Genomic DNA, 25,001 nt, shown 5'->3' on the forward strand with positions numbered 1-25,001 from the left:
ATGTTCTAATTGTACCCCAATAATTCCATTGACTGTGAATCATCACACAAACACTGTAGCAGCAGCATCTTTTTCAGGCTATTCTCTTCTCTCCTTTCATTTACCTTGGCCGATTCTAATTAGACATCTCCCAATGCCTTACATACATTTTCAGTTTGCTAATTCTCTTCCTACCCACTTACAATCTGGCTCCTTTCTGCTTCTCTTTACCAAAACAACTATTGTTTTAGTGAAATTCATGGATTAAAAAAAAATCATGTACTTTGACACCATTGCTCACTCTCTCTTCTTGACTTACTGTTATAATTAGCTTTTTACATATTGCCATTTATCTGGATTTTATTGTACTAATATCTTTGAGAACTTTCCTTTCTGCTCCAGTTATTTCATTAAAATTTTAAAATTTTATTAAAATTTCATTAAAATTCTATACTCTCTTTTCTGAAGAAGAGTTAAAAATTCTACTCCCTTTTGGTAAATCTTTAATATTGAGACTCCTTCCTGTTTTCGGATGCTCAGAAGCAGGTTGCTTTGATTCAGTAACATTTTGAAAGACTGATTATGAGCAATAGCAGTAGGGTGCAAGGTATACTTCTCTTACTTCTTTGCATATCATTTCTTTCAGGTTTTCCTTGTGACCCAAAGATAACATGAAATAGATTCAATGTTGCTGGGAACACTGACTTTTCTTCTCAGATCCAACCCATGTACTTTCCATTTTCATCCTGTGTTTGTATCTTGTTTGCCACTGTAGTTTGTAAACTCACTAGGCAGGAAATAATTGTTGATCTTTCAATATGCAATAGCCCTGAGCATATGGTTATTAATGGCAAAATATTTTAAATGTCCTCGTTTTGTTTTGTTTTATCTTTTTACCATTTCTAGGGCCGCTCCTGCGGCATATGGAGGTTCACAGGCTAGAGGTTTAATCAGAGCTGTAGCCACCGGCCTTCACCAGAGCCACAGCAACTCGGGATCCAAGCTGCGTCTGCAACCTACACCACAGGTCACAGCAATGCCAGATCCTTAACCCACTGAACGAGGCCAGGGATCGAACCCACAACCTCATGGTTCCTAGTCGGATTAGTTAACCACTAAGCCACGACAGGAACTCCTAAATGTCCTTGATTTTTTAAATCAACATTTGAGTTTTTCACTTTTACTTTTCTTCATTCTTGGCTTGCAGGTTTTATTCTGGATACTCTCACTAGGTGGTTCTCACATGAGAACAGAGTCATTCTCTAATAGCTGATTTACAAACATTGGAATAAAATGTATTAGCCACCAAGATTTAGAGAATTCCATCTCCCATTATAGTATAATGGTTATTTTCTTTCTTTTCCTTTTTTTTTTTAGGGATGCACCTGCAGCATAGGGAAGTTCCCAAGCTAGGGGTCAAATCGAATTGGAGCTGCAGTTTCTGGCCTACACCACAGCCAGAGCAACTCGGGATTGAAGCCAGGTCTGCAAAGTACACCACAGCTCACAGCAACACTGGATCCTTAACCCACTGAGTGAGCCAAGGGATGGAACCTACATCCTCCCAGAGACAACGTCCTTAACCTACTATACTGAGCCACAACTCCTGATTTGAATATTTTGAATTTCTAACAGAATCTGGGAGGTTGGGAGATTCTCTTAAAGGATGAGAAAAATCTGGGATGTCCTTCTCTTACCAGATTTATTCTTGTAGCTCCCAGGTTTTGGAGATATAAATTTGTTAGAAAGTTGTTCTCACTCAAAATATGACAAACTTGCAGTTTCGGAGATGTTAACCCGTCCCCTCTAAAAGGAGTTGGTATCCACAAATTTTTAATGAGCATAGAAAAATCTTGGGATCCAATGACATCATCTGAAGGTTGGTCAGATAGGAGAGTAGTAGCCTTTAGTTAATGCACAGTGACAGCTTGCATTGTTTTCTTCAGCTGTAAGTGTTGGTTCATTTTTTTTTTATCCTTTTTACAGCTGCACCTTCAGCATATGGAAGTTCCCAGGTCCAATCAGAGCTGCATCTATGCCAGCCTACACCACAGCAACAGCAACGCTAGATCCACAGCCACAAAAACACCAGGTCTGCAGCTCACCACAACGCAGTATCCTTACATAACCCAGATCTCACTGAGAGAGGCCAGGAATGGAACCCTCATCCAGTTCGGGTTTGCTACTGCTGAGCCACAATGGGAACTCCAGTGTTGGTTAATTCTAACAGTAGGAATGGTTGAAAAGTCGGAAAACAACCTTCTTGCACAGATTTTGTTATTACAACTGACACTACTTAACAAAATTTTAAGGTTCTATGTCAGAAATACTGCTCCCCAAATTGCCTTTCTGAAAAAGTCACCCCACCCTTGATTGTTGTATATCTTTTAAACTTTTCAGCGCTTGTGGTTTCCAAGGCACCCACAGCCATTAAAAGTGAGCTTAACTCCTCTGCAGATCAATCATTCACTCATCCATCCAGCAAATTCAAAAAACAGACAGCCCACTTCGAATCACTTTGCCAGGCTGAACGTTCCATGATTTTCTGAAGTTACCGCGCTTGCGTCTATTTGGGGAAAAGGGAAAGAAAATAAACATGGAAATAAATTAAAATGCAGGATCCTGCGAAGGGAATGTAGAGCTTATGCGACGTAAGTTTTGGATCCTACGGAACCAGAAGTTCGCCTCTGCAACTCGTGGGATGTATGCCTTAAACAGGTCAATTCAGGATACGCGAAGTGACAATATTATGGAACACCGAACTCCAGTAAGGTTCCAGCTCCTGGCAAACGGTCACATAACGTTAGGTGTGTGAAGGTAGGATAGGCTTGCAGGGACCACTGAGCAAAAAGGTGTCCCGTGCCCTTTTGCGCATAAGAAGAGAAACAGGAGGGAGCGCTTCCGGACCTCGGGGCTGGCTTTACAACACCCGCGCAGCGCACACCTTCAGGCAGGGGAGGACACTCCGGGGTGGACCGTCTGCTCACAGCCGCGTGGCGCGGGTTGGGGAACTGCTCGCCCGCCGCGCGCCGAGTCAACGAACATCTGCCCCTCCCCTCGCTCGAGTCGCACGCGCGGAAGTAAACACCTCGACGTCATCAGGGCGCGTCTTCGCCTTTCCCCTCCCATCTCCTCAGATCGGTGGACGTGCTCACCTCCGCTCGGGGCCAGGTCTATGTCCCGGTTTCCCGCCGTCGCGGGCAGGGCGCCAAGGCGGCAGGAGGAAGGTGAGCGCTCAAGAGACCTTCAGGAAGAGCTGCCTGCGGCTGTTACCATCGCGGATAGAGGTGCGGTCCGCGGGACACTACGGAGGCCAGCGGGAATTAGGGCATGGGGGGGTTTGGGGAAGATAAAAGTCTGCCTTAGGCAGGCAGAGAAGAGTAGGGTGGAGGTTGTAGCGTTTTTGTCGCCCTCCAAGCGGGAACCGAACTTTGCGTCCAGTGAGCACTTTGGTCTAGAGGGGGGCGGTCCCAGACCCAAGTTGGGTGAAAACCCTACTGGGGTACAAAAAAGTGAACCCCAGCGCAGAGACGCGTTCTGCTCTTAAATAGGCTCATAAAGCCTTTGTTCTCTACCCATCCATTCCCCCCCCCCCTCCCGCCCCTTCGTCGGGCCGCCAGCCTGCCTTTGGGTACGGTATGAAGGGAGCCAGTTTCCAGGAGCCAGTTTCCATGGTTACCCACCACTTGGCCTTCTGGGATATCAGTCACTCTGAACAGGGACCTAACTTGAACCATGAATCAGAAGCAAACACAGGTGGCTTTTAATTCAGCTGAGAGTTTTTCTTCTGTGTTCCGGTTTTGGGTGTTTTGTTTAATAAAATTGGCTTTTGTGTTTCTGTATAGGTGTGCTTGCAAATACTTTGCCTTATACTAGGCTTACTCTGTCAGATACTTTGAGTCATGCATTAGCAAATGTTCAAGTTGTTAGAGCTGACTATAAAGTTGCATTGGGCTTATAAAAACCCTTGCTTGCAAATTGGATGTGAGTGATTTAACTGAGAAGTCATGGTTTGAGTCTTTCTAGCCCTGAAATTCTATTGTCATTCTTTTTTCATTTCTGAGAAATTGAGTTAGTGATGTTTTTACAGGTCTTTTAATTTATAAACTTTTTTGTTGTTATTACAGAAGAGAAAGGATGCACATCACAGGAGGGAGGAACTACTCCAACTTTTCCTATTCAAAAACAAAGAAAAAAACTTATTCAGGCTGTGAGGGACAATTCATTCCTTATTGTTACTGGAAATACAGGAAGTGGTAAAACAACACAACTTCCAAAGTATCTATATGAAGCAGGTAATTTTATTCTGGGGTAATATTGGGAGTATTTTAAAAATATCCCCTACCCTTTTTTTTTTTTTAAAGGGCCACACTGGTGGCATATGGAGGTTCCCAGATTACGGGTCAAATTGGAGCTATAGCTGCTGGCCTACTCCACAGCCACAGCAACTAGGGATCCAAGATTCTTAACCCACTGAGCGAGGCCAAGGATCGAACCTGCAGCCACATGGATACTAGTCAGATTCATTTCCTTTGAGCCACAACGGGAACTCCAAAAATTTCCTATTCTTTTTTTTTTTTTTTTTTGGTCTTTTTGTCTTTTTTGGGCTACACCTTCAGTATATGGAGGTTCCCAGGCTAGGAGTCTAATCGGAGCTGTAGATGCCAGCCTTCACCACAGCCACAGAAACGCCAGATCCGAGCCTTGTCTGCAACCCACACCACAACCTGGATCCTTGACCCGCTGAGGGAGGCCAGGAAGTAAACTCACAATCTCATCACTCCTCGTTGGATTCGTTTCCACTGCACCATGATGGGAACTCCCAAAAATATCCTTTTCTTAAAAGCTAATAGGGAGGGAGTTCCCATCGTGGCTCAGTGGTTAACGAATCCAACTAGGAACCATGAGGTTGCAGGTTCAATCCCTGGCCTCGCTCAGTGGGTTAAGAATCCAGCATTGTCTTGAGCTGTGGTGTAAGTCGCAGATGCGGCTCGGATCCCGTCCCACGTTGCTGTGGCTCTGGGGAAGGCTGGCGGCTACAGCTCCGATTAGACCCCTAGCCTGGGACCGTCTATATGCCACAGGTGCAGCCCTAGAAAAGGCAAAAAGACAAAAAAAAAAAAAGCTAATAGGGAGTTCCTATTTGTGGCCCAGTGGAAATCAACCTAACTGGGATGCATCAGGATGCAGATCCCTGGCCTTGTTCAATGGGTTAAGGATTGCTGTTGCTGTGAGCTGTAATGTAGGCCAGCAGCTACAGCTACAATTCAACCCCTGGCCTGGCAGCTTCCATATACCCCAGGTGTGGTCCTAAAAAGACCAAAAATATAAAAAATAAAAAGGAATGAAATGGGAAAAACCTGATTAAAATATGTACATTTAGAATGGTTATTAATATGTTGTCTTATTTTTAATTAGTACTTAAATTTATGCAAATGTAATACAAGGTGGTATTAATCTGTAGAGTTTTGTTTTGTTTGGAAGTTCCCAGACTAAGGGTCGAATCAGAGCTGTAGCCACTGGCCTATGCCACAGCCACAGCAGTGCGAGATCTGAGCTGCATCGGCAACTTGGGATTCCCAGCCCACTAATTGAGGCCAAGGATTGAACTCGAATCCTCATGGATACTAGTTGGATCCATTTCCGCTGCGCCACAATAGGAACTCCCTAGAATTTCTTTTAGAAATACTCTTAACAGTTTGTATTGATTGACCAGAAACAAGTTAGCTGTAATGGGAAGCAATTGTTAACATTTCTGTGTTTTTTACCTCTGGTTTTGATAGGGTTTTCACAGCATGGCATGATTGGTGTGACTCAGCCACGAAAAGTAGCTGCCATATCTGTTGCTCAGAGGGTTGCTGAAGAAATGAAATGCACTTTGGGATCCAAAGTAGGATACCAAGTTCGTTTTGATGATTGCAGCTCTAAGGTACAAAAGCGTTGTTGGTTTAAGTACTATAAACCTATAGGAAGAGCAGAGAAAGTTATGCAAAATTTCAGCTTCAGGAGTTCCCTTCGTGGCTCAGTGGTTAACAAACCAGACTAGAATCCATGAGGATGTAGGTCTGATCCCTGGCCTCACTCAGTGGGTTAAGGGTTCGATGTTGCCGTGAGCTGTGGTGTACGTCGAAGACTTGCCTCAGATCCCTCGTTGCTGTGGCTGTGGTGTAGGCTGGCAACTGTAGCTCCAATTAGACCCTTAGCCTGGGAACTTCCATATTCTTCAGGTGCAGCCCTAAAAAAAAAAAAAAAATGCAACTTCAAAATTCCATTTATGTTTTAAAGAAATAATGCATCAGATTGGAATTAATATGTGTTGCCCATTGTTAATGGTGTAGTTTCGGGATGTCTATTTTATCCCATTCTTTCCCTTCTGAATTAGTTTATATGACAGGTATGCTGATTTTTCATAGGATTCTCTTACATATTTTAGCTCTAAGGATCCTTGACATGTAACTCACATTTGTATTCTTTAAAAATGTTTTTATTGTAGAAAATGTACTATTTTTACCATTTTTTAATCGTTTTCAGGTGTACAATTCATTGGCATTAGGAACATTCACAGTGTTGTGTAACCATTATCACTCCCTATTTTCAGACTGTTTTCACTATCCCAAACAGAAAGTCAGTATCTATTAAGTAGTAACCTCACATTACCACCCCCCCCCCCAGTCCCTGGTAATTTGTTTGTTTGTTTGTTTGTTTTTTGCTTTTTATGGCCGAACCTGTGGCATATGGAAGTTCCCAGGCTAGGGGTCGAATCAGAACTGCAGCTGCTGGCCTATACCACAGCCACAGCAACGCCACATCCAAGCTGCATCTGTGACGTACACTACAACCCATGGCAGCATCGGATCCTTAACCCACTGAGCAGAGCCAGGAATCGAACCCACATTCTCATGGATACTGGTCTGGTTTGTTAACTGCTGAGCCACAGTGAGAACCCCCGCTGGTAACTTCTGTTTTACTTTCTGTCTCTGTGTCTTTCCATATTCTAAGTACCCTGTACAGGTGAAGTCGTAACAATATTTTGTCCTTTTTGTCTGGCTTATTTCATTTGGCTAATGTTCTTCTCACTGTTCATCCATATTGTATGTTGTACTCTTGATGTCCATGAAAAACTGACAGCTTAATTAACAAAATCAGTAAGTACATGTTTAGTGAGCGTCTTCTATCTTCACGGCAGTAGTTCATAGTTAAAATTCATATTCCTTCAGGATTTCTTAATCCTGTACCAAATATAAAATAATACTTGATTTGCATATGGTCCCTAATAGGAGTGGCCACCAATAGTGACACAGAATGACTCCCCAAAATACTGTCTTTGCCTTCCTAGTGGTCACTGCTAGAGATTTTTTCTTTCTTTTTTTCTTCCCTCATTTCATAGATATCACTGCTGTAAACTCCTCTGGACCTTAGTTTCACCTGTGTTTTTTGTTTGTTTTGATTTTTTTTTTTTAAGGGCAGCACATGCAGCATATGGGAGTTCCCGGGATAGAGGTTGAATCAGAGCCGCAGCTGCTGGCCTACACACAGCCACAGCAACATTAGATCCAAGTTGCATCTGAGACCTACACTGTAACTCGCATGACAATGCCACATCTCCAACCCCCTGAGCGGGGCCAGGGATCAAACCCTCGTCCTCATGGATATTAGTCAGGTTTATTACCACTGAGCTACAATGGGAACTCCTCATCTTGTTTTAATGCTAGTCAGCTGACCCTATTTTTGTAATAGGAACATGGACAAGGAAGAAAAGAGTGAGAGGAAATGGTATATATAACCATTTCCCCTACCTTTTCTCCTGAGTCCTCTAAAATAGCTGCTAAGACAGGTAGATGAATCCCATTTCATTATTGTTTCTCACAGCTTGCTCACCTGGAGTCATTACATTATTATCTTAACTACTTTCCACTGACTTCATTGTATTTCCTTGTATTTTTGTTGCTTTATCCCAGAATATCCACCTTAGTTCCATATCCCTGTCTCCGTATGAATCATAAGTTTCATAACTTACCATTCATATTATTATACATGTTATTAAGCTATTTTATGCATTCTTTTATTTAGTCAGATTAGTCTGCTTACTTAGTGTCTGTACATTTGGGGGAAAATTTTACGTTGCAAAGCAGAGGTGAAGTTCTGTGATTTTACTGTTATATATATGTTAATATATCCTGCTGTTTGAACATTAGGAAACAGCAATCAAATATATGACTGATGGATGTTTACTGAAACATATTCTGGGAGATCCAAATCTTACCAAGTTCAGTGTAATTATTTTGGATGAAGCCCATGAAAGAACTCTAACTACAGTGAGTATTTCAATATATTGGTTATTCATTAGACAGTTTACTTCTTTGGGGTAGCTTTGTATTCTCCCAAAGTGAATCGCCTCTTACATTTTAATCTATTCAAAACGGAATTCTTTGATTAGAAGAGCAAAATATTTATAATAAATTGGTTGTTAGTTATACTTGTAACAGTAGAAATTTACTTTTCTTTCAGGACATCTTATTTGGTTTATTGAAGAAGCTGTTTCAGGAGAAATCTCCTAACAGAAAGGAACATTTAAAGGTTGTAGTGATGTCAGCAACTATGGAATTGGCCAAACTCTCTGCATTCTTTGGAAATTGTCCAATATTTGATATACCTGGAAGGCTTTATCCAGTCAGAGAAAAATTCTGCAATTTGATTGGTCCACGAGACAGAGAAAATACTGCATATATTCAAGCGGTACTATTTGGCATCCTTCCTTTTTATGTCTTGATTATATTTATGAATCTAGTTGAGTAAATAGTTTGATAATTCATTTGCTCTCTGATATTTTAATGGCCACCCTCATAGGTCCTAAGGCTTTTGAGAACCAAATTTAATTTTTCTGTGGAACTAGGGGAGGTGGTTGGTGGAGGCAGGGATGACTATATTTCCACTGGCAAATTATGCTTGTGTTTCTTGCTTTAGATTGTGAAAGTGACCATGGATATCCATTTGAATGAAATGGCTGGAGACATCTTGGTTTTTCTGACTGGTGAGCATTCAGTATCATGTTTAAAGATTTTACCGTTTGTATGAGAGTAGTGTGGCAACAGAACCCTTGTTGGGAAATCTAGATTCTACTCATGTTATCCTAGCTTTTTTATGATTATCTGAGTAGCTTGAGATATTATACCTGTTATAAGATATGTATAATAATTCTGCACTGCCCTAAAAAAACACCAGTCTCATTAGTAAACATGTAAAATACACTGACCTTTTACTAGAAAGATACTAATGGTAAAATATTAATATTTTTCTTACTCTATCTTATATAGAGTTGTTACCACACTACACAGTCCTGGACCTGAATGATTAATTTTGTTATTTTGAAAGACAGCCTTCTAGCTCCTTTCTTCTTTGAATGGTGGGATGGTACTGTGTGGTAGCAGTACATAAGATGTGGCATCTATGTCTCACAGAAAAGCCTTTTTTGGAGCTCAAAAATAGAATAGTTAAATCTCAGGCTGGTGTGATTCTTCAAGTAGCAGCATCCTGCTAACAGATATGAGTCATTTCATGGCTCACCTCCTACACTGCCTTGTACCGATGTTAGAAGTGAGACATTGTAACAACCTCTTTGGCTTTTTAAGGTTACCTAAGCATTTTGAGATACACCTAAATGCAACATCTCCTGGGCTAGACTTCTCTGTGTTATGATTAACTTTATTGATTCTTCCTCAGATACCATATTAGCAAGATGAAAGGCTTAAAGACTATAAACGTTTATTTCTTTAGAAATTTAAACAGCTCTTCCTTCCTTTCTTTCTTTTTTTTTCTTTTTTTTTTCTTTTTTTTTTTTTTGTCTTTTAGGGCCACACTGGCGGCATATGGAGGTTCCCGGGCTAGGGGTCCAGTTGGCGCTGTAGCCACCAGCCTACAGCAGGGCCACAGCAACTCGGCATCCGAGCTGTGTCTGTGACCTACACCACAGCTCACGGCAACTCCAAATCCTTAACCCACTGAGCGAGGCCAGGGATCGCACCCGCAACCTTGTGGCTGTTAGGTTCGTTAACTGCTGAGCCATGATGGGAACTCCTGTTTCTTTCTTTTTTTTTTTTTTTTTTTTTTACTGTTGAGATCGAATACTGCTTGTGTGTTCATCTATCTTAGATCAAATGAGAGATTTAAAATAACTGTTACGCAAAACTGAAAATCTAGAAGGTTTGTTTTGTTTTCATTCTTAAATTTTGTTGTTCAGTTGCTGACATTATTTTCTTCCCTCATTTCAGGTCAGTTTGAAATCGAAAAAAGTTGTGAGTTACTTTTTCAGATGGCAGAGTCTGTTGATTATGATTATGATGTGCAAGATACCACTCTAGATGGCTTGTTAATACTGCCATGTTATGGATCTATGACAACAGGTAATTCTTTACTAGAATAGAAAGTTGTGTTTTTAAAAAACTTTATTGGATAATCATGTCTATACAGAACAGTACACAAATCCTAAGTGTTTAGGACAATGGATTTCACAAAGTGCACTCACCTTTGTAACCAACACCCAAATCCAGAAACAGAGCATTAATAGAACCAACCAGGATCCCTTGAAGTAAGTGATTTTTTTTCTTGAAGTCTTTCCGTGTTCACTTTTTCAAGACCTTGGACATCTGTCCGCCTTACTATTAAGAGTAGGCTATGTCCTTTCTCAGCAGGAGAAAAATATCATTGGTAATTTTTGGAAATTAGGGCTATAATTCCTTGATAGTAGTATGATAAGTCTAATTTGCCACTGCCATGGGCTTTCTAGAAATCTTACCTATCCATATTTATCTGAGATAAACCAGTAGATTTTCTTTTTTTTCCCTAATAGGAATGACTTTCAGGACTTTCTCTTCTTTTTTTTTTTTTTTTTGGCAATGCCTGTGGCATTTGGAAGCTCCTGGGCCAGGGCTGTACTTAAGGCAATGCCAGGTCCTTAGCCTGCTGTGCCACAAAGGAACTTCATGGATTGTTTTCTTTTTAAGTAGCCATACACATTAGACTACTTTTTGAGAATGTATTGCTTTTTTTAGGTTCAAAGAGCAAATGCAAACTAATATTTGTTCATAATAAATTTTGTTGAATGAGGTTTAGAATTTGTTTTGTAAAACTATTTTATTATGGAATTTGACTGGTAAAACTGAAGGAAAATTAATCTGTAACCTCCTATTTGGAGTTTGATTGGGATTGGGATTTAATGCACAAAGTATTTAAATGTTTTTATATTTTATGAGTTTTTTTTTTCCTTGAGTAGATGATTTTTATCTTTGTATTGGTAAAAATGTTCAGGAATATATGTGTTGGTAAATAACCAGACCATGTGCTGTTTTGGAAATACCTTTTGTGATGATATTGGGCCCTTGCTCTTAATATTGAAATTTGTCTTTAGGTTTTTACATCTTCAAGGGAATTCATAGGGTCATTATTAGATATTTAAGGTTCTCATTGGTTTTTGGAGATATGATCTACTAACTTTTTTAGAATTTTCTTTGTAACTGATAGGTAATTCAAAATCTTAGCATTGCTTTGTTAACTTTTAACAACAAATATATATATATATATATTTCCTTTTTCTATATAAAGTAAATAATTTCATTCTTTCCTTCTTACTGCCACGTTGAAAATAATGTTCTGTATCTGCCATTGCTTCTTGTTTATCTTCCTGAAATCCAGTTTTTATAGTATTAAAGGTTGCTAGTACCTCCTGTTCTTCAGATCACATGGCTTTTTTCTATTCGTTTGTATTTTGGTTTTGTATTAATAAGAAGTTTCCTTAAATGCTGTTGTCTAGGGTAATTATTTGGTTCTCCTGACAACTCCTTGTTTTCAAAGACTGCTACCTTCCCACCCTCCCTGGCCTTTGTTCCCCTCTAAATGTGACTGTTTCCTAAGGCTTCATCCTTAACTTGCTGTTTTCTTAGAATTCTCTGTTTTGGAGAGCGTGGGTGCTAGGATTCACCTGTCACTTTTTGTGATGACTCCTAAAAGCTGTCCCCAGTTCAGCCTCCTGCACTCTGGACCTCCTGGGCCTCACAGGGCTTTTTTGTCTGAGCATCATCTCACCGTAGATCATATGATTCAAACAAATGGCAACTCCTACATGTTTTCTTTTATTTTTGTCTTGTCCACCTCATTCATTTTTCTTTTTTCTTTTCACTGTCATCATAAGAATCAGGATCCTCAGTTTGCTTTCCTGAGTTCTTAACATGTCCTGCTAACTTGTTTTCCCTGATTTAATTTACTCTCCTACTTGCTGTGGTAAACATAACCTTCTAAAAGCACAGCTGTGACTGTGTCAGTCTCCTGTTGGGTACTGTTAGCCATTTCCTATTGCCAACTGACTTAAAATGCCAGCTTAATAATTTGGCATTCATTATCTTTCAGTATGACTTCAACCAGCTTTCAGCCTTAATATCCAATGTATATGATTCTCTTTGTTTGTGTATATGTGTAAATGGTAAAGATGTGGGATTGGGTATGAGTAGAGCCATTACTGAAAAGTTTTGTTTATTTATTTTAGTTTCCCTTCTCATTCCAAGGGCACTGTAAGGGTGAGCTACTGGTGATTCATTATGAGCATAATAATATTTATTGTAGCAGTTTATAGCAGTGCAGGGAGACATTCTTATGGAGCTTGATGAAGTACTATATAATAGGTGAGGCAGAGTTGAATGAAATAGGGAAAGAGTGGCAGGTTCCTGGGGTCTTAGGCTTTCTTTTCAAGCCTGTTAAATACAGTCAGTGCTTATTTTCTTTATTATTGCTGCATTGGCTGGTGGGGAGAGATATTATTATAATGTTATTTCCTTTATTTCCTGTTGACTTCAGGAACAGAAAACTTGCATTTGGGAGTGAGGAGAGGGCAGGAAGATTTCCTGCTTATAGCCTGTAATGAAGTGGGTTCAAAAATGACCCATATCTAGGTTTAGTAAATAGGTGAAAATTATGAGGATATTTTATATTTGCTCTTATTTCTGGGCTGTATCCGTGAGAGTAGCTTACTGTTTTAAAGTCATCTTGTTTGTTTTTTTGTTTTTGTCTTTTCTAGGGCCTCACCATCGGCGTATGGAGGTTCCCAGGCTAGGGGCCTAATCGGAGCTATAGCTGCCGCCTACACCGCAGCCACAGCAATGCAGGATCCGAGCCGCATCTGGGACCTACACCACAGCTCATGGCAACACCAGATCCTTAACCCACTGAGCGAGGCCAGGGATCAAGCCCGAAACCTCATGTTTCCTAGTCATATTCGTTAAATCACTGCACCACAACGGGAACTCCTAAAGTCATCTTGAAGTACCTTAAAATGTCTCCCTACTTGACATAAAAAAATTCTCATCTGTCAGATGTGGAGAGGTGCTGTGGTATCCCTTCTTCTACCAAGGTTATAGGACCCTGCTCCCTGGGCTGAACGCCCCCTAACCCCCACCCTTTGTGATGTTTGCCCAAGCTCAAAATGTAGAAGGTATATTTGATTCCTCCTGCAACTTTGTGACTCTTGTTTGCTATTTCCTGAATTTGAATTCCTCTTTTCCCTTTTATTCTTTCTTGTCACTGGTGGAAATCCTGCTCTTTTGTTCACAAGTGCAGCCAACTCCATAAAAACTTTTCCTGATTTCCCTCCTCACAGCTGGCTTTTATCTCTTCTTCCTTTGAACCTCATTGTTCTTTGCTTTACCTCTTGTGACACTTAACGCATTTATCTTGTGTTATGATCATTTAATCCCGTCTATGAGGTTGTGAACTTCTTGAGGGCAAGTACTGTATGTTGAGAAAGTCCTGATTAAATATTTATTAAATTGATTTACTGATTTATCACTTTCTGCTAGATATTCTATTAATGTTTTGCATCAAACACTACATCTGAACCTTATTGCTGTTTCAGACTTTTTCTCTCTTCTGACGTCTCCATTTTGTTGAGATATTGCACTTCTTAAGATTTGTCATGCATTTAGGCAAAGCTGAACCTCACAAAAAATTGTAAACTGAAGTATACCTGTTACTTCATAATTAATGTGTAGACAATTAACTGCATAGAATTAGATAATTTTAGCACTGAACTAATTATCTAATTCAGTGCTTCTTAGCCTTTTGCTGAGGGTGGGAATCTCAGTTGTTTTTTTTTTAAGTAATGAAAGCCAGGGCTTTTTTTGTTTATCCATATATATGTTTTTGCATAATCAGATTTCTTTATTTTGCTGATAGAGGCTAAATGATGTTGCTGAGGTTACATGGTAAATCTACATTTGGTAACTGGTTATTTGTTCAGTAGTGGGAGATCTAACAAGGCATATATTTCTAGAATAGATGAAGAAAAGGAGAGGAGCTTTTCCTTGGACTAGTGTCCATTTTAAAAGAGGAGAAACTGCTTGCTTAGATCATTGCATAAATTCAAAAATAGGGTTTTTTTTCCTTTCTTCTTGTAAAACAAAGATATTATCTCAATAAGGCAAGTACCAAGTGTCTAAGACAGTTTTCTTAAATCTTAAGATTAAAGACGTAAGGGAGTAAGGCTAGTGAGCTTCACATAAAAACTTTTAGTATGTGTGGAGTCACCTTAAGTGGGAAAATTTTTCTTTTGTTTTATAAAGAAATACTTTTTAAAAGCAGTAAGATCTCCAAAGAAAAGTAATTAAACTTAGATCCCACCAACATGATTAAATGATAATCACTGTTAATATTTTGAGGTATATTGTTTTAATCTTTTTCTTTATACATTTATATATATTTTATTGTTTAGTTCTGTTTTTTTAAAAACAAAAATAGGTTTATGTTGCATATGCTCCTTTAGTTTTTGCCCTTTGTAGAAGTTTTGAAAGTGTAAAGTACCAAAAAAAAAAAATCCCTTTTCTATTATGCAGAATTAACATAGTCGGTGTTCAGCATATTTGCTCCAATTTTCTTTTAAGAAAAAATTCTCAATTGAGCAAAAATGATAGCTTCATGATAAAGAATTCAAGCAGTGTACAAAATTACAAAGGTAAAAATAAATCACCTCAAACTCCATCCAAGAATCACCATCTTTAACATTGTGTGTATGTGTGTAAAGAAGGATAAGTAAGCAGGTAGGGATGTTGATAGAAGTATGTTTTATTATTTTATTTTTTGTCTTTTTAGGGCTACACCCTCGGCATATGGAAGTTCACAGGCTAGTTGTCAAGTCAGAGCTGTACCTGCCGGCATGCGCCACAGCCACAGCAATGCAGAATTGGAGCCACAGCTCACGCAACACCGGATCCTTCACCCACTGAGTGAGGCCAGGGATTGAACCTACATTCTTAGGGATGCTAGTCTGGTTTGTTAATAATGCTGAGCCACAATGGGAGCTCCCAGAAGTACTTTTTAAAAGTGAGAGTATATTATTAGTTGCTTGTTTTAAAAGTATTTGATTTTACTTGAATTTACTTTAAAAAATTGTTAAACTTCAAGTAAATCTTTCTTTATCACATGAGATAATATTTTATAAAATATTGCTTTAAGTTTTAAAAGAGGAAAAATATTAAGCCGAAGTTAATGTCTTCTTTGTAGACTGTATTCACCACCACCCCTTTTTTTTAGGGCTCCACCCATGGCATTTGGAAGTTCCCAGTCTAGGGGTCAAATCAGAGCTGCAGCCACCAGCTTACACCACAGCCACAGCAATTCCAGATCCGAGCTGCATCTGCAATCTATGCTGTAGCTTGCGGCAATGCCAGATCCATAACCCACTGAGCGAGGCCAGGGATAGAACCTGCATCCTTATGGATATTATCAGGTTCTTGACCCACTGAGCCAAAACAGGAACTCCATGTAGACTGTATTTGATTGGAGATCTTATCTGTGACCTGATTTGAAAGATGAGGGCTTAAGTACTTTTAGTCTTCTATATCCTCCTCTTCTGATTTTTCTTATTTTTACATTGTTCAGACATATTCTTTCAATCCTTTTACCATAGTTTTTTCATTTCTAAGTTACTTTTGGTTAATTTTAGATTGGTTATATTTTAACTTTTTTTTTTTTTTTTTTTTTTTTTAATAGAAGGGCTCTTGGGTGTAGACTGTCTGGCTTTTGCCTTTATACTTGAGCTACGTGCTGGCTGGGTTTTATGTTCTTGGGTCACACTTTCTTTTCCTTAGAACTTGGTAGACGTTGTCCAGTTGTCTTCTGGCATTGAATGTTCCTGTGGAGAAGTCTGAGGCCAGCCTGATTTTTTTCCCCCTCCTTGTAAGTCATTTGCTTTTTCTGTCTGATTGCCTGAAAATTTCTGTTTTTAATCCTTAAAAGTTCAATAGCTTTAATTAGGATATTTTTGTCTTGAGTGGTTTGCATTAAAATTCCTGGAATTATATGTGCTCTTTTGAAAAATCAGCTTTATCAAGGTGTAATTTACATGCCTGTTTTAAGTATACTGTTCAGGGGGTTTTGACAAATGTATATACCTGTGTAACTACCACCAAAAACAGAATAATTTAAGCTTTCCTGAGTTGTTCCAAATTCAATTCTTTATTTCAAAGAAATTCTCTTGTGTTATATCTTTGAATATAACTCCTGTCTGTTGGTTTCCCTACTTCAGGGGTACCAGTTATTTTTATGTTAGATTGCTTGTCTTCCATATTTTTTAAACTTCCTTCTAGTAACTTTATCTTTTCAACTGCTTTTACTGATTATCTCAAGCCTTTTCTCTATGTCAGAAGTTTGATTTTCAGCTGTGTTAGTGAGAATTCTCAAGATATTTTTGACTCACCCAAAAATGACTTCCAGGGAAGGTAGAGTTTGAGCCGAGCAGTGTTGTACCTCTTTTGTTCTGTTTAGTCATCTTTGTTCCCCCTTGACAGTTTGTTTATTGCTTTAATTTATGTTCTTTTTATACACATTCTCTGTCACACACACACACAAACACACACCCACTCTCTCAAACGTATTTCTGCTTTGGGGTCAGTTTGAAACAAAAAATTCTATGAGGAAGTTTCAATATATCACATATATAATATGTCAAATAAGTATATCTTAGGAGCATTGCTCCATTAAGAGTGTTAAGTAGTCTCTCCTCAGTATACTTATGTCCTGGTAGATTTTGGAACATCTTTCTACCTCGTTGCCTCCCCCGCCCCCAGCTGTTAATTTACATTCTAGTCCCTTATTAGGTAGTCAGGAGGTAGTCAGGAGAATTGCTACATCTCAATGAAAGTATTCAGTTTCCCTTTCTCTTTGTGGAAAGTGAGAACATAGTTTAGTGTATATGTATTTTATAAACTTTTTTTTCAAACGTTTATAAAACAAAAATGAAATTGGCATGTGTTTATACTTAAAGAACATGGAGTTCCCTTTGTGGCTCAGTGGTTAACAAACTTGACTAGGATCCATGAGGTTGCGGGTTTGATCCCTGGCTTCATGCATTCAGTGGGTTAAGGATCCGGCATTGCCATGAGCTGTGTGTGGTATGGGTCATAGATGCCCCGGATCTGGCATTTCTGTGGCTGTAGCATAGGCTGGCAGCTGTAGCTCCAATTCAACCCCTAGCCTGGGAACTTTCATATGCTGCAGGTGTGGCCCTAAAAAAGCAAAAAATAAATATATATATATATGCATATGTGTGTGTGTGTATATATATATGTATGTATGTATATGTATATTTAAAGAATGTGGTGTTAAGGAGTTCCTGTGGTGGCTCAGCGGTTAACGAAGCTGACTAGCATCCACGAGGATGCAGGTTCGATCCGTGGCCTTTCTCAGTGGGTTCAGGATCTGGCGTTGCTGTGAGCTGTGTCATAGGTCGCAGACACAGCTCCGATCCCAAGTTTCTGTGGCTGTGGTGTAGGCAGGCAGCTGTAGCTCTCATTCTACCCCTAGCCTGGAAACTTCCATATGCTGCAGATGAGGCCCTAAAAAGCAAAAAAAAAAAAAAAAAAAAGTGGTCTTAAAATATGTGAGTGAAATGTAAATGTGAAAGAAATGTGAATCTTGTCAAAACAGCAGTTTCAGGACTTTTTAATTGACTGTAGTGAGCAAAATGATAAATGAAACTGAAATTTCGCTTAAACTGAGACTAAAATTAGGTACTTTTCAAAATGGGTTAATTGAAAAACGGAGTTGATCATAAATATGTTCAAAATGGACATTTCTAATTCATTAAAATTTTAAGCTAATGTGGAATTTTATTATGATTTGTATCATGCATTTTTAAATTTATCAATTCATTGAACTTTATCGAGCACTTTCTGTGGTCCAGGTGTTGTAGGTACTAGAGATAGGTCTTGAATTAAAGAAAGTCCTTATTCTTGCAGAGCTATGCTGTAGTAGAATAGATAGGCAATAAATAAATGTATAAACATATAATTTGGACTGTAAAGTAGTATATGACTCCTTTGAACCATCTGGAAGAAATGAGCTACCTAAATCTCAGAAATACCTAGAAAAAAATTTTTTTTTGTTTTTTTTTAGGGCTGCACCTGTGGCATATGGAAGTTTCCAGGCTAGGGGTTGAGTCGGGCTGCTACTACAGCCCTATACCACAGCCGCAGCAGTGCTGGATCATTCACCCACTCAACAGGGCCAGGGATTGAACCCACATCCTCATGAATACTCGTTGGGTTTGTTACTGCTGAGCCACTAACTGGAACTCCCCCTAAAAAATAATTTTTATTATTTATGTATAAGATGCATTTCTAGCACTTTTTTTTTGTCTTTTGTCTTTTGTTGTTGTTGTTTTTGCTATTTCTTGGGCCGCTCCCGCGGCATATGGAGGTTCCCAGGCTAGGGGTCATATCGGAGCTGTAGTCACCTGCCTACGCCAGAGCCACAGCAACGGGGGATCCAAGCCGCGTCTGCAACCTACACCACAGCTCACGGCAACACAGGATCGTTAACCCACTGAGCAAGGGCAGGGACCGAACCTGCAACCTCATGGTTCCCAGTCAGGTTCGTTAACCACTGCGCCACAACGGGAACTCCTCTAGCACTTTTTTACCTGTGAAATTAATTTCAGAATGATGTAGAATAGCAAAAATACTTAAAAAAATTTTTATTATAGTTGATTTATAATGTTCTGTCAATTTCTGCTGTATAGCAGAGTGACCCAGTCATACATGTATATGTACATTTTTTTCTCATATTATCTTCTTTCGTGTTCTATCACAAGTAATTGGATATAGTTCCCTGTGCTATGTAGCAGGAATACACTATTTGTTTTTAAACTTGCTTGTCTATATGTAAATTTTGAGCAAGCCGCTTGACTGCTCTGGGTTTTAGTTTTCTCATCTGCAAAACAAGATGCCTATTGATATGATTTTAAAACTGCTCATCTGTGCCACTTCTTTTTTTCCTCATAAGAATTCAACTCTGGTCTGTTTTACATATTGGGAATATATGGAGCTTTCTAAGATTTTATTTGGAAACAGGTTTCGTACCTTATTTAAAAACAGATTTGGGGAGTTCCCCATGTGCAATGGGATTGGCAGCATGTTGGGAGCCCTGGGATGCAAATTTGATCCCTGGCCCAACACAGTGGGTTAAGGATCTGATGTTGTTGCACCTGTGGCTTAGGTTGAGGCTATGGCTCAGATCTGATCCCTTGCCCAGGAACTTCATATGCTGCAGGATGGCCAAAATGAAGACCAAAAAAAAAACAAAAAACAGATTTGGTTAAGATTTTCTTGGATGCTGGGGAAAAAAAAGTGAATTTTCTAAACAAATATGGATATATCTTGTAGAAATCTCTGAAGCCAGGCATTAAATTTTTTTAAGTATATATATGTACTTGCTGTTCTAATATATTATGTAAAATAGTAAAAAGATGTTTTGAGTAATATAAATATATGTCCTAATAATTTCTTTTCACCCTCCAGTAGATTAATTTAGAATGATTAACCCTAACTTTTGGAGATCATTTAAATAGATAATCTACTTAAATCCCTTGCTTGACTTCTCTATCTTGAGTGATTTTTTTTTTTTCCTTTATCTCACCTCAGCTACCCATTCAAAAACTTAACGTCAGAGTTCCTGTTGTGGCACAGTAGAAACAAATCCAGCTCGTACCCATGGGGATGTGGGTTTGATCCCTGGCCTTGCTCAGTGGGTTAAGAATCTGGCGTTGCTGTGAGCTGTGGTGTAGGTCGAAGGTGCAGCTCAGATCCCGCATTGCTGTGGCTCTGGTGTAGGCCAGCAGCTGCAGCTCCCATTCAACCCCTAGCCTGGGAACTTGCATATGCTGTGGGTGGAGCCCTAAAAAAAAAAAAAATAATAATGTCATAGACTTGTCATTGTCATAATTTCTGACCTCACTTTTAAACATCTTTCTGTTGATTACTTCTTATTTCGGCAAAATCACTCTTCTGTTCCTAATTCCATAATTGTAGAGTGCATGGAGACTAGTCTTTTACCAGCCTTCACTTATCTCCTTTTGCCTATGCCGTGATAATTTCCTTGCAAACATTAACTCTCTTGTCCTATTCTCTGTTTAACCTGGCAGGAGGGCAAGTCTGGCCAAATCCATCTTTATACTTGTTTTACTTCCAGGTCTCTTAAGGCCTGGGAAGTGCCAGGAACCCAGAAATACTCTCTTGTGAACTCTCATGATGATTCATTCTTTCCTCCATATGCATTAATCACTTCTCTATGGTTCACAAGTTAATTTTTCCTCTTTGAAAGAGACTAGCCTCATCAAATTGAGCATCTCTTGGACCTTGTTCCAAATTCACAGGAGAATCAAACTGGCCCAGTTGGGAGATTTTTATCCTTGGTGCCATAAACTATGGTCAGAGAAAAAAAGTTACCATACTGGGGACCACCTTTCAGAATGTGTGGGTAGTAGAAACCACTGTGGCGTTACTTGTTTAGAGATGTAGTCATGAATTAGGAAAACATGTGCAAAAGTAAAAACTTCCTTAGCCAGTCAGTCTTTAAAGCGTAGAGAGATCTTTTTCTTTTTATTTTTTAGAAGTATATATATATATATATATATATATATATATAGTCTTTATATATATATAGTCTTTTTGCCATTTCTTGGGCCTCTCCTGCAGCACATGGAGGTTCCCAGGCTAGGGGTTAAATCGGAGCTGTAGCTGCCGGCCTACACCAGAGCCACAGCAACACCAGATGTGAGCCGCGTCTGCGACCTATACCACAGCTCATGGCAATGCTGGATCCTTAACCCACTGAGCAAGGCCAGGGACCGAACCCGCAACCTCATGGTTCCTAGTCGGATTCGTTAACCACTGCACCACGACGGTAACTCCAAAAGCATAGAGAGGTCTTTAATCTGTAGTCCTTGGATGGGCTTCAGAGAGTCCCTGAACATCCTCATTGGTTGAAATTTTGTATGTGTGCATATACATCGGTGACTTTTAATGAAGAGGCCCACAGTTTTTAAATAGTCTCAAGGGGAGCTATGACCTATACCTAAAGGACTCTGCTGTAGGGTTTATTTTAGCAATAATAATCTCTGATTCCATGGATCTAGGGCTCTTAATAGTGAAAGGTGAGGAAAAAATAGTTTTTGCTATTGTATTTTTGAATCAAGATAATTAAAGGGATAAAGAAAACATTTTTAATCAAAAGAAAATGTGTTGTTTTTTTTTTTGTTTTTTTGTTTGTTTTGCTTTTTAGAGCCGCACTCCTGGCATATGGAGGTTCCCAGGATAGGGGTCGAATTGGAGCTACAGCTGCCAACCTACACCATAGCCATAGCAATTTGGGATCTGAGCTGAGTCTGAGACTTACACCACAGCTCACGGCAATGCCAGATCCCTAACCCACTGGGCAAGGCCAGGGTTTGAACCTGCAACCTTATGGTTTCTAGTTGGATTCATTGCCACTGCACTACAATGGGAAATCCAAAAATGAGTTTTTCGAAACGACTTTTTTCCTTTTTTTAGGGCCTCATCCGTGGCACATGGAAGTTCCCAGGCTAGGGGTCTAATTGGAGCTACAGCTGCTGGCCTGCATCACAGCCACAGCCATGCCAAATCTGAGCCACATCTGCAACCTACACCACAGCTCATAGCAATGTCATATCCTTAACCCACTGAACAGGGCCAGGAATCAAACCTGCATCCTCATGGGTACTAGTCAGGTTCATTACTGCTGAGCCACAACAGGAACTCCGAGATTTTCAAAACTTGAGTTTGACAAATGCATGTTGTCAATTAGTATTTTCTCTTTACATGTATTTTAGATCAACAGAGGAGAATATTTTTACCACCTCCACCTGGAATCAGAAAATGTGTCATATCTACCAATATTTCTGCAACGTCTTTGACAATAGATGGAATCAGGTATGACTTTTTAAATTCCTCTTAAAGCTGAGAAAGCCACTTAGCTATCATAAAACATTAAGTTTGTGTCTCTGTGTCATCCACTAATTCCCTTCTCACCTCCTTGTAATCACCTATCATTTTTTTGTAATTATTGATTGTCCTGAACAGAAAATGGAGTAGGAAATGTACACAGTATTTCTGTTCACAATTTTTAAATACTTGGTACCATGTAGCTTTCTCTTCCCCAATTTAAAATTTTGTGTAGTGCTTCATGGGTTTCTTTATAGGAAGCCAAACCTGTTTTTTCTGTGTCCCTATTTACCAGCCTGTGCCCAAGATGATCTGATAATCCCTTCCTATGCTCAGCTCTACTTCATGTGATAGGCTTTATATGTCTAAGTGTTCATCTGGAGGTACTATTTCTCACTTTTCACCTTTTTGTGAAAAGAACTATGAAAGAGGCCTCTTTTTTTTTTTTTCTTTTTTCTTTTTTGGATATAATGAGTGATGCTATCAAATATTTTGAATAAATTTAGTAGAGAAACTCTTAGAGATTTTAAGTCTAGACTGATGGCTAATGTCAAGTTCTTTCAGACTATTGAGCCACATTCCTTATGAATATTTATCTTTTACCCAATATGTTTTATGTCCTTAACTAAGTCAGTCTGTCTCTGCTACAGAAAGGCTGAACCTGACATAAGGATCCTATCTATTTCTTTTGGGTAAAATGATTACTCAGATCTGAGAGGAAGTTAATTTCCTCTGCTTTTCCTCCTTTACTTTAGAAATAATGGTTTTACTAAGGGCTTAGTGCAGTTTTCCTGAGTACATTAACCTTTGCAGTTTTCTGTTTCAAACAAAGGCAAAAGTCATTAAATAGTATGTTTCAGAATGTTCCCTTAGTAAATGATAGACTTGCTACTGTTCCTAACTTAGTCTTACCTGACTTGTTCTCTGTTTAACTAGCTTAAAATGGTATTATTAACGCTAACTGGAATTAGATCCTGAAACTGTTAGAATGGTTTAGAGCTGATTTTCAAGTTTGTTTATTTTTTTACAGGAGAACTTAAAATTAACATTGAAAAGTATACAATTAAGTACCATTTATTATACATGTAATATTGTGCAACCACCACCACTTTCTAGTTCTAAAACCTCATTAGCCCCAGATAAAAAACTATACACTTTAAGGAGTTGCTTCTTATTCCCGCCTCCACCCCAGCCCCTATTTCTATGGATATCCTATTCTGATATTTCATATAAATGGAATCATACAATATGTGACCTTTTGAGCCTAGTTTCTTTCACTCAGCAAGTTTTTTGAGATTCATGCATGTCATAGAATATATCACGGCTTCATTCTTTTTTTTTTCTTCTTAGGGCTGCACCCTTGGCATATGGAGGTTCCCCAGCTAGGGGTCCAATCAGAGCCACAGCTGCTGGCCTATGCCACAGCAACATCAGATCCAAGCTGCCTCTGCAGCCTGCACCACAGCTGACAGCAATGCAGATCTTTAACCCACTGAGTGAGGCCAGAGATCGAACCCGCAACCTCGTGGTTCCTAGTCAGATTCATTTCTGCTGTGCCATGACAGGAACTCCAGTGCTTCATTCTTTTTTATCGCCCAGTAATATTTCATTATATGTAAATACCATAATTTGTTCATCCTTTCATCCCTTAATTGTTAATGGACATTTAGGTTGTTTCTACCTTTTGGTTTCTATAGTGTTAGTATGAACATATGTCTGCAAGTGTTTGTTGAGTACTTGTTTTCCGTTCTTCTGGGTGTATACCTAGAAATTGAATTTCTGAGTCATATGGTAATTCTGTGTTTAATGTTTTGCGGAACCTCCAAACCATTTTCCATGTTGGCTGGACCATTTTACATTTCCAGTAGCAATGGTACAGGGGTTCCAATTTCTTGACTTTCAAGTTTTACACTTAATATAACAGTCATTGTGTAGTTGTTAGTTTGGTAGAAAAGGAGAACTCAAAAGTGGTTAAAAATTAACAAGACTTTCCTTATTTTCTAGAAACTTAACTTTTTTTCTCCTTAGATATGTGGTAGACGGTGGCTTTGTGAAGCAGTTAAATCACAATCCCAGATTAGGACTGGACATCCTAGAGGTGGTTCCAATTTCAAAGTAAGTCTCTGTATTAAGCCTTTTAATACAAAGAACGGTTGATTAAATAATTTCTAGCAGGTTTGGGGGTAGGAAATTAATTACTTAGAAAACTCACAGGACATTTTGGGGACTTTGTTTTTTTTTTCTTCTTAAAGGAGTGAGGCGTTACAGCGAAGTGGCCGAGCTGGCAGGACTTCCTCAGGAAAATGCTTTCGGATCTATAGTAAAGATTTTTGGAACCAGTGTATGCCTGACCATGTGATCCCTGAGATTAAGAGAACTAGTTTGACATCTGTAGTTCTGACCTTAAAGTGCCTTGCCATACATGATGTTATAAGGTATGTAGACAACTTGAAAAAAAGAAAAATTTGTTAGGGAGCCAGGTTATTCCTCAGAATTTTGTTGAGGTGTTTGATTCATATATCCCTACATTTCAAGGCTCAACTGAACCCAAATAAAAGGCTTCTCTGCATTGCTTTCCTGAGATTTTGATCCCTTGTTCATATTTTAACTTTGGCTTAGTGGGATGTTTCTTGCTGATGTTTATTTGGATCATTTAGTGACCATTGTTTATTTATAATGAAAGGTATACAATGACCCTAATTCACTCAGGTTTTGTTTTGCTTGTCTTTTTAGGGCCATACCCAT

The 25,001-nt window shown here is 39.1% G+C and overlaps 1 protein-coding gene across 2 annotated transcripts in view; it reads left to right on the forward strand.

The window, feature by feature from the left end:
* Positions 1-3,017: 3,017 nt before the first annotated feature.
* DHX40 (DEAH-box helicase 40) overlaps positions 3,018-25,001 on the forward strand; it is a 46,616-nt gene continuing 24,632 nt past the window's right edge. Inside the window, exons 1-10 of one of the 2 annotated variants that reach the window (XM_047757569.1) lie at positions 3,018-3,266; positions 4,107-4,274; positions 5,763-5,908; positions 8,175-8,294; positions 8,488-8,715; positions 8,944-9,010; positions 10,248-10,379; positions 22,145-22,244; positions 24,285-24,371; positions 24,509-24,691. In XM_047757569.1, coding sequence (XP_047613525.1) covers positions 3,155-3,266; positions 4,107-4,274; positions 5,763-5,908; positions 8,175-8,294; positions 8,488-8,715; positions 8,944-9,010; positions 10,248-10,379; positions 22,145-22,244; positions 24,285-24,371; positions 24,509-24,691 — 1,343 coding nt within the window. In that variant the 5' untranslated portion in view covers positions 3,018-3,154. The remainder of the gene's footprint in view (positions 3,267-4,106; positions 4,275-5,762; positions 5,909-8,174; positions 8,295-8,487; positions 8,716-8,943; positions 9,011-10,247; positions 10,380-22,144; positions 22,245-24,284; positions 24,372-24,508; positions 24,692-25,001) is intronic. The other variant, XM_047757570.1, reaches the window with a different exon arrangement.

The sequence above is a fragment of the Phacochoerus africanus genome, chromosome 14, assembly GCF_016906955.1.
Source record: "Phacochoerus africanus isolate WHEZ1 chromosome 14, ROS_Pafr_v1, whole genome shotgun sequence".
Taxonomy (NCBI): domain Eukaryota; kingdom Metazoa; phylum Chordata; class Mammalia; order Artiodactyla; family Suidae; genus Phacochoerus; species Phacochoerus africanus.